Source organism: Octopus bimaculoides, chromosome 3 (assembly GCF_001194135.2).
Source record: "Octopus bimaculoides isolate UCB-OBI-ISO-001 chromosome 3, ASM119413v2, whole genome shotgun sequence".
NCBI classification, from domain to species: Eukaryota; Metazoa; Mollusca; class Cephalopoda; order Octopoda; family Octopodidae; genus Octopus; species Octopus bimaculoides.
Window position 1 is genome coordinate 68,703,075 of NC_068983.1, and position 9,915 is coordinate 68,712,989.

The 9,915-nt window shown below is 39.0% G+C and overlaps 1 protein-coding gene across 1 annotated transcript in view; it reads left to right on the forward strand.

Annotated features, from left to right (window-relative positions):
* LOC106872084 (exosome complex component RRP4) overlaps window positions 1–9,915 on the forward strand; it is a 35,394-nt gene that overhangs the window by 18,622 nt on the left and 6,857 nt on the right. Inside the window, exon 6 of the mRNA XM_014918939.2 lies at window positions 7,371–7,550. Within this exon, the coding sequence (XP_014774425.1) occupies window positions 7,371–7,550 (180 nt within the window). The remainder of the gene's footprint in view (window positions 1–7,370; window positions 7,551–9,915) is intronic.

Genomic DNA, 9,915 nt, shown 5'->3' on the forward strand with positions numbered 1-9,915 from the left:
TATATCATATTTACTGCACATATATCATATTTACTTGTGTATAAGTCACATTATTATATGCTTGATTCTGACTGAAAATATTGGGATGCGACTGATATTCAAGTGTTTATAATCATCATCATTGGACAGTTTGACAGGATCTAGTGAGTGAGAGGACTGCATTGAATTCCAATGTCCTTCCTAGTACCAACTAGTTTGCAGTGTGTATTGGGTTCTTTATTCAAGACACTGATACTAGTGAGGTGGCCAAGTAACTTGCAAGACAGAAAAAGAAGAAGCCCTCTTGGCTGAGTAGGTTTGTAGTAGATGGGGAACTAGCTTTATGCCAGGTGTTGAGCTGCTACAATATGATAGAGGGACAGGCACAGGGGTTTTACTATTGAAGAGATAAATGTCAACCTTGCATTGATTGGATTGAAGTAGGTGAGAGTAACTGGAAAGAAGATAACGATGTTGGTGATGAGGTATCAGTATACTTTCAAGGTGAATATGAGAGAATATGAACTGAAGATCAGGAGGAGGGAGGAGAAATGTGAGGGGAGAGTGACAGATGATTAAAGCTGGGGGTTAGAGGTTAATGTAGTGATTGATGTGCAAGGGTGGAGTGTGATTGATGGGAAATATCAGTGTAGGGGTGAAAGTAACAGAAGTAGTTCAGGTAAGCGGAGGTGATAAGTGGCACCGCAGGTAGTTTGGAGAGCAGCAGCATAATGAAACCTGTAGATAGACTAGAAAATAGGGAGATGATGTGCTGAGTGGGAGAATGGTGAGAGAAGTGTACAAGAACAGATATGGAGGTTAGAGATACATAAGTGGTAGCTATAGTGAGTAGGGGTGTGGTAAAGATGGTGGTATTGGTCGGGGATGTTGGAAACAGCTATGAAAGGGTGTTGAGAGTGATTGCAGATATAAGGGAGTGTTAAAAATGAGGATGAGGTGAGGAGTCACAGGAAGGAGTGATCAGTGGAAAATAAAGGATGATATTTAGAATGAGGGACGAATGTTTAAAGGAAGTGGTTCCAGGGACAGGGGGAGGTAACTGGTTGCACAAAGGGTAGGGAATATGTGCAGATTCTGCAGTCATGATTATAGCCGTAGGATAGTGACATTGTTGGAAGAGTGATGGAGGGATGGGTGTTAGGAAGAGCTTGACATGGGCAGATTGAGTGCAGGGATAAAGTCTAGTGAATGTATAGGCATAAACAACGATTACAGAACCTCACTTTTTGCGGTAACGTTTTATTGAGCACAGTGAAATGCCAATCATTTCAGTTCTTTTGCCATCTCCTCCTTCAGGATCGACATCTTCAGATCAACCTTCACTACTTCATCCCATGTCTCTCAGGGTTTCTTGCCCCCACAGGTTCTATCCACTTTAAACAACCAACACTTCATTATGCAGCTGCTCTCATCCATATGCATCACATAACCACACCAGTACAGTTTTCTGTCTTGCACACTACAGCTGATTCCTCTTATGTACAATTATTCTCTTAACACGTGCACTTTGTTGTACATGCACACTGATGTTGCATTGGGGCATATTAGCTTCATTCCCCTCAAGTCTTTTGCATGCCCTCTGTATTCACGGCCTATGTTTGACTGTCATGTAGCATTGTTGTGTGTACCCAAGCATCATAGTCTGCCTTGCATTTTGAGGGTGATACCTTTTGTAAGCAACAAAGATAATAACTCCACTCTATTCTTATTCTATCAGAATAGGATGGAGAAAGTTCATATATATATATATATATATATATATATATATAAAATCACCATTTGTGTATCATACTAAATGTATGCACACTATTAGAAGGCATGAAACTGTGGAATTGTCTGAAATAAAATCTCATCGTAGACGTGTTAAAAACACACTATATATCAGCGTGAGATGAACATTGTTGCTGCAGTGACTCGAGAATGAGACTGTTTTGTCTTTGTTTAAGGTTTGTCAATGCTTTGCACTCAATTGTTTCCTACTTTAACAAAATATATGCTTTGATATATAAGAAGCAGTGACTATAACACTGGTATTGCAGAAGCTTGCCAGGCAGTAGTGAAACTTGTTACATGCAATAGAAACAGTTTTCAATCAGTCACTATCTGTCTCTCATACTAAATGTATATTCACCATTAGAAGGCATAATGCTGTGGAATTGTCTGAAATAAAATCTCTTCATAGACCTGTTGTGTTACAAACACAATATATATTAAAGCAAGATGATATACATACAGTTTCTGTTTACCAGTTTCACTCACATTGGTCAGCTCAAGGCTATAATAGACAATACTTGCTCATGGTGTCTCAGAGTAGGAATGAACCCCAAATTGTATGGTTGTGAAGCAAAATTCTTAACGACATAGTCTTGATTGCACCTCACAGCACAGAGGATGAAATAGTTCTGGCAGTCCAGCAAGTAGTAGCTGGCAGTCTAGGAGTAGCTGGTATTTCAATAGATCTGCTATAAATTATATTAGATGGAAAAATTTTGTCTGCCATACTTAATATAACAGCTGAGAAGAAACACCTATGCTGCAATGGTGGATTGGTAGAGTTCTTGTCTCAATATGCAAAATCTAAAGATTCAATTTGTGTTTGTCATTTATCCTGTATCATTCTCTTGGAGTTTGTTGCAAAAGTTTTACTGGACTACTTTTGAATTGGTTATTAGGATTTTAGAGCGAGATCGTTGCCAGTGCCCCTGGACTGGCTCTTGTGCGGGTGGCACATAAAATACACCATTTTGAGCGTGGCCGTTGCCAGTACCGCTTGACTGGCCTTCATGCGGGTGACACGTAAAAGCACCCACAACACTCTCTGAGTGGTTGGCGTTAGGAAGGGCATCCAGCTGTAGAAACCCTGCCAAATCAGATTGGAGCCTGGTGTTGCCATCCGGTTTCACCAGTCCTCAGTCAAATCGTCCAACCCATGCTAGCATAGAAAGCGGACATTAAACGATGATGATGATGATGATGATTTACCCCTCAATGCTACCCCCAAACACAATTTGGTTTTAAATTATATAGGAGTACAGTGGACATGATTTTCTCTGTGAGACAATTAAAAGAAAAAATATATTGAACTGTATGTGCCTTAGATATTACAATAGCTTGGGTTTCAAGGGCCCATAGCTCTTCAGTATCTTCCTTAAGTAGTTGAGATCTACATGGGGTGGATGTAGATGTCTTCAAAATGGTACTAGGTCTCCCACTGTCAAGAGTCCCAGATGAACCATCTTTCACAGCAAGAAGTGTAAGTGAAGGCAGCAACATCAAACTCTGTTATTCACCAAAAGTCAACTATTAAAGGAGGATTAATGAAGGTTTGGTAACACAAATTCATGGTGTCCATCTCAAGATGAAACTAGTAAAAGAGGAAAAGGGAACATTTTCTGTCAACAGTGCATGGTTAATTTCTGCTCTATGATGACATTATATCCTACCATTTGTTTACCAGTTTCAGTCCTTGGACAAACACTAATAAATGAATATTAGGGCTGATGTAATCAACTCTAGTATTTCTTCATCAACTTTTGAGGGTTGAAAGATTAAGATGACTTAGAAGTGATTTGAATTCAGAACAAGGAAAGTAACCAGATATCATTAAGTGTTTTGCTCAATGCTCTACCAATTTTACCATCCATCTGTCTCAATGGACAAATTTGATAATGTATAAGGAATATTATGATGTCTAGAAAATACATACTAGAGTGGATGTAATTGTTATGGAAACCGTTGGCATTGATGTAAAATGATAAATTAACATTCAATACTGAATTTAACTCTTTTGGTTGTAGCCCTGAAAAAGAGGAGTTCAATTTGACTTATTTCATCAAGATACACTATCTGATTATAGTCTCCAGTGGGCTGTGTCTATCCACCTAATGAGCTGAGGAACTTACTGTTTGATAATTGCAAAAGTAATCATTGTCAGGAAGATAACATTCTTTCATGTTTTTATCTTTATAAATAGAAATTACATCCTCAACCATTCCCAAAAGAAAAATGATTTTTCTTGTGAATTATGTGAAGTTGAACCTGCACTTTAATCCATGGTAATCATATTTTTGGAGAGGCCACTAGTTTATTGAAAGCAACATAACTGCAATAAACTTAGTAGCTGTTTTTCAACAGTTTGGTGAAATAGGTGCATGTAGATTTAAGCATTTTACCTGAGAAAATAAAAATCCTTTCAGTAAAAATAAAAACATGGATATCCACTCCATTTTCACATGGTAATGTACCATTTCCAACCTATTTTTTTCTAATGCCTCTACTACTATTGAATACTGCCTGGAGTTACGTCCCCTTAACCTTGTTAGGATATTATCCTTACGAAATGATCTAAACTGTTCTTGAGCAGGAGTATCAACCTTTTCAGAATGAGATAGAGTAAGAGTTATAACAAACGTTCCATTTTCAAGGACATTAGTGTTGTTTGTAAGCCACAGCTTACTCGCACTTTATTTTCTCCCCTATTCTACTCGCTAACCATTAGATATTTTTTATTATGCATCTCCTTAACATTCTGTGTTCAAGCTCCACCAATGTCTATTTTTTTTTTGTCGTTGAGTTGATAAAATAAATTTCAACCAAGTTTTGGGTCATCTCATAAATAATGCGGTTTTTTTTAAGACTTCTTTTATTTTTCAAAATTAAGATAAACAAAGTTCTTTTTTAATCTAAAATATACTCACCTTCATTTTCTACAATACTCTTCCATCTATCTGGTAGACTTGCAAGGCCCCTCTTCAAAAATTCACTTGTCCACGATGAAAAATACTCCTCTAGTACTGTTCAGACCTTGTCTACAGAATTCATATTTTTTTCTGTCCAAATTATTTTGAAGACTGCGGAATAAATGATAATCAGATGGGGCAATGTCTGGTGAATATGGTGGGTGGGGCATCGTTTCCCATTCAAACTGCTCCAGCCTTTGGAATGTCATCCTTGCTGTATGTGGCTGGGCATTATCCTGATGGAAGAACACCTTTTGTCTTGAAACCGAAGATAACGCTGTCTTAAGCCACTCAAGCTGCTTGCAGTAGATCTCCTTTGTTATTTGGTTTGGGTTTAAAAGTTCAAAGTGGACTAAATATTTCATATCCCACCAAAGAGAAAGCAATTCCTTCTTTAGCTTGGGGTGCTGGTGTTTCTCCTTTTCCAACTCACTGTCTTCAGCGCTTGACATTTTTATTGAGAACCCATTTCTTGTTACCAGTCACTATTTGGTCCAAAAAAGGTTAATTTGTGAGACGTGACAGCAAAGAAGAGCACACATTTACTCTGCACATGATTAGACATGGTAAGTTTGTGAGGAACCCATTGACCCAATTTGCTGACTTTTCCAATGGCATGCTAGTATTGATGAATGGTTGAATGACGAATACAAGCTTCTCTGCTAGTTCCTCAACAGTTACGATGGAATTTGTTCCACCAGGATGTCCTTGTCAAGCTCTACAGATTTTCCAGGATGAGGCTTGTCTTCTAGGCTGTAGTTTCCAACTCAGAATTTCTGGAACTACTGTTCCACTGTTGACACTGGCTTATGCTTATTGGCCAATCCCTATATACTGCATTAATATTCCTTACACTTTCTGTTGTGTTGTTGTTTTTATTGAACTCATAAAGCAAAATATGCCGAATATACTCCTTTGTCACTTCCACAGAACTTGCACTAAGAATAAGTACAAGGTAAAATTACTGCCTGCTTTTATAGTAAGTTGATGCAGGTAGTTTATCCAATCCCTCTCTGACTTTTAGTTCATGCAATTGCAAAAACTGCATTATTTATGGGATGACCCAATAGTAAGATCAACCAAATTGATTGAGTCAGTCTCTGAAAATTTTTGTCAAATGCCAATGTTTGAAATGATTTTTTTTCTGTCAGAAATAGTTGTTGAAGTCATCGAAGGCTTACTTGGAGAGGTAAATGTCAGTTTTCAGTCTGTTCAGTCATATCTACTACAATTTCTTACATTATAGCTGTCTCACAGAGGAAAATGTCTTTTGGCTCTATCCCCAACCAAAGAAAGGTAGCATTGCAATCATCAAAATGGACTTGGCGTGTTAGCATCAGCTGTTTAACAAAACTCAACAAGCCAACATTGCTTGGACACTAAATGAGTTACTTGTAGAAAGTTTTTTTTTTTTTTTTTACTTTGTGTACATCTCTGACAGATCTGGCAACTACAGTTCTGTGCCAGTAGAATTTATCTTCAATGGGCAGAGTGCCCCCAGTAGCACTGCCATCATGGGATTTTTGGAAGTTGTCCATAGTTTTGGGTTGAAACTCCTGGATCAGATCAGCCAGTTGATTCTTGTTGATGCCTAGAGTTTCCACAAGAACTTTATTGGTCTTCCTCATTATTAGTCTTTAACAACCACTGATACATTACCTGACTTGTAGGCATGACTCCACAAAGGTATTGTAGGTTATATTGACTCGAGTACTTAACTTTGGATGGATGAAAATACTGATTATAATACTCTTGAGACAGGCATGAATATCACAACATTCAAATGTTTGGTTGTCTGAAAATTTCAACCTTCATTTTAAGGCACATTTGTCATTGTCATTTTGTGTTAGAATGCTCATGAGATTAAACAAAAAATGGGACCACTGATCGCAAGATCTTATAAATTTAGGTTCTTACTTAGAGTTGTTGAGTTGTACGTTTTATACAACGTGGAGGCGCAATGGCCCAGTGGTTAGGGCAGCAGACTTGCGGTCATAGGATCGCGGTTTCGATTCCCAGACCGAGCGTTGTGAATGTTTATGGAGCGAAAACACCTAAAGCTCCACGAGGCTCCGGCAGGGGATGGTGGCGAACCCTGCTGTACTCTTTCACCACAACTTTCTCTCACTCTTACTTCCTGTTTCTGTTGTACCTGCAATTCAAAGGGCCAGCCTTGTCACACTGTGTCACGCTGAATATCCCCGTGAACTACGTTAAGGGTACACGTGTCTGTGGAGTGCTCAGCCACTTGCACGTTAATTTCACGAGCAGGCTGTTCCGTTGATCGGATCGACTGGAACCCTCGACGTCGTAAGCGACGGAGTGCCAACAACATTTATACAACAGAATAAAAATAAATAAAACTCTCTACTTTCACTGATTACTGCTTCTAGTAGAAAGGACATCCACATATAAAAATATTTGCAACAAGTACAATATCCTACCAATGCAAGCAAGAAAAAATGGGTGTAAAGTCGTGAAGCTATCCAAGAGAACAAAACTGGACTTGATGTTCTTAGCTAATTCTGTGCCTCCCTGTGACCAAATATGCAAGAAGTCAGTTGTGATATTTATTTTATCCACAGACACATTCCTTTTACTGAAAAATAAAAAATGATATTTATGTTTCAGCTGAGTCAAGGTTCATTAGTGACTGTATCCCCATCATTGGTGAAGCGCCGAAAGACTCATTTCCATAATTTACCATGTGGTGTACACATTATTCTTGGAAACAATGGTTACATCTGGATAGCCCCAATCTCTCCGGAGGAGGATGAAGAGTCTGGTGGAGGTTATGAACAAAATCTGTCTGTAAGTATCATTTTCTTTAAATGTTGATGATTGATGATGATGATGAATAAAGACAATGTCCATTTTCCATGCTGACATGAATTGGATACCTTGACAGGAACTGACAAGGTCAGGGCCCACATCAGTCCCATAGCCTGTTTTGGCATGGTTTCTACAAACTGGATGCCCTTCTTAATGCCAACCATTTTACAGAATGTGCTGGGTGCTTTTTATGTGACACCAGCACCCACACCAATGCTTTTTACATGACACCTTGGTTTTAGGGTATAAAGTTTGTTGTAGTGGGTGGGTCTTCTTGAGTATAGCAATGTGCCACATATTCCGGTCCTCTGTCATCTCCTTTGTAAGGCTCAGCATATTGGATGTATGATTGTTTTGCTAACTCAATAAATAATATATTTATTATCATAATTTTAATGTTCATTATTTCATGCTCTTGTGGGTTGGATGGAATTTGTTAAGGCTGATTTCCTACAGCTGGATGTCCTTCCTGTCACCACTTTCACCTGTTTTCAAGTAAGGTAATATTTTTCCATGGTCAGACATGTTTTTCATGGAAGATTGGAAATTAAGGAGACCACTTGCATGACAGTAACACTCGTTTACAATTATTGCATTATGTCATGATAAGGAGATGGTAACACACACACACACACACACAACAGGCTTCTTTCAGTTTCCACCTACCAGATTCTCTTACAAGACATTGGTTGGCCTGGAGCTCTAGTAGAAGACACTTGTCCAAGGTATCACACAGTAGCACTGAATCTGAAACCATGCAGTTGAGAAACAAACTTCTTATCACACTGCCATGCCTGCACATCATCATTATCATCATCATTTAGTGTCTGTTTTCCATGCTGGCATGGGTTAGATGGTTTGACTAGAACTGGTAAGTTGGGGAGCTGCACCAGGTTCCAGTCCGTTTTGGCTTGGTTTCTACAGCTGGATGCCATTCCTAATGCCAACCATTCCACAGAATGTTGTGGGTGCCTTTACATCTGATACCTTTTATACCCAATTTTTCTCTTAAGACACTTACACTCTGTCATACATAAACATTGACATTGCACATCCAGCAGAGCATACTAGCTTCATTTCTTTCAAGCCTTTGCATGTCCTCTGCAGTCACAGCCCATGTTTCACTGCCATGTAGCATGGCTGTTTGCACACAGATATCTGTCTTTTACTCTCAGGAAGAGGCTTTTTGTTACCAACAAAGGTAGCAGCTCTCTGAACTTCACCCAGCCTATTTTTATTCCAGCAGCTGCACTCTCAGAGCATCCACCTCCACTGCTTACTTGGTCACCTAGATAATGGAAGCTATTTATTACTTCTAAATATTCCCCTGGGCATTTGACAAAGTATATTCTCTGTACATTCCTAGTGTTTATTGTACCTATACACCTGTCACACACAAAGACTACTGTTAACCTTCCTCTGATACTGCTGCACCTGTTATGTATCCATAGCTTGCACCAGGTACACTTTATGGAGTTTCTACCTACATCTTTTCTGCATATTGAGCAGAGCCAGCTCCCTGAAGGGATTTGTGATTTGTCTGTTTTCCTACTTACTAAGACTTTGGTCTTTGCTAAATTAACTCTGAGGCCCTTTAATTCTAGACCTTGCTTTCACACCTGAAACTTTTTCTAGTTCTGGTAATAATCTAGCTATAAGAACAAAGTTATCTTCGTAGAGGAGCTCCCAAGGGCAGCCCGTCTGAAATTCTTTGGGGCTGAGAACTGATCCTTGTTGAATTCCTACTTTGTACATTGAATTCATTGCTACACTCGCTGTCTACTTTCACCTTACTGATAGCATCCCTGTACTTGGCTTGTACAGCTCTCACCAACCACTCATCTATCCCTAGCTTCTGCATTGACAACCAAATAAGGGAGCAGAGGACCCTGTCAGAGGCTTTCTCCTATGTCAACAAAAACCAAGTACAGAGGTTTACTTTTGGCTAAGTACTTCTCTTGCTGCTGCCTTAATAGGAATATAGCATCAATAGTGTTTCTCCTTGGCACAAGACCAAACTGCATCTCATCTAGACTAACTCTTTTCCTAATTAGTTGATCTATGACCTCTGTAACTTTCATCACCTGGTCCAACAATTTGATACCTCAGTAACTATTTCTGTCTAAGGCATCACCTTTACCTTTGTAGCAGTTGACTATGGTGCTGCTGCACCAGTCATTGGGCATGACTCCCTTGTGGACAACTTGATTAACTGTATGTGTGACTAGACCATATCCTACTCTGCCAGATATTTTTTAGCATCTCAGTGGTGATTTCTGATGGGCTAGGGGCTTTCTCCATCTTCATACCCTTCATGGCTTATATATATATAATTTGTATATAT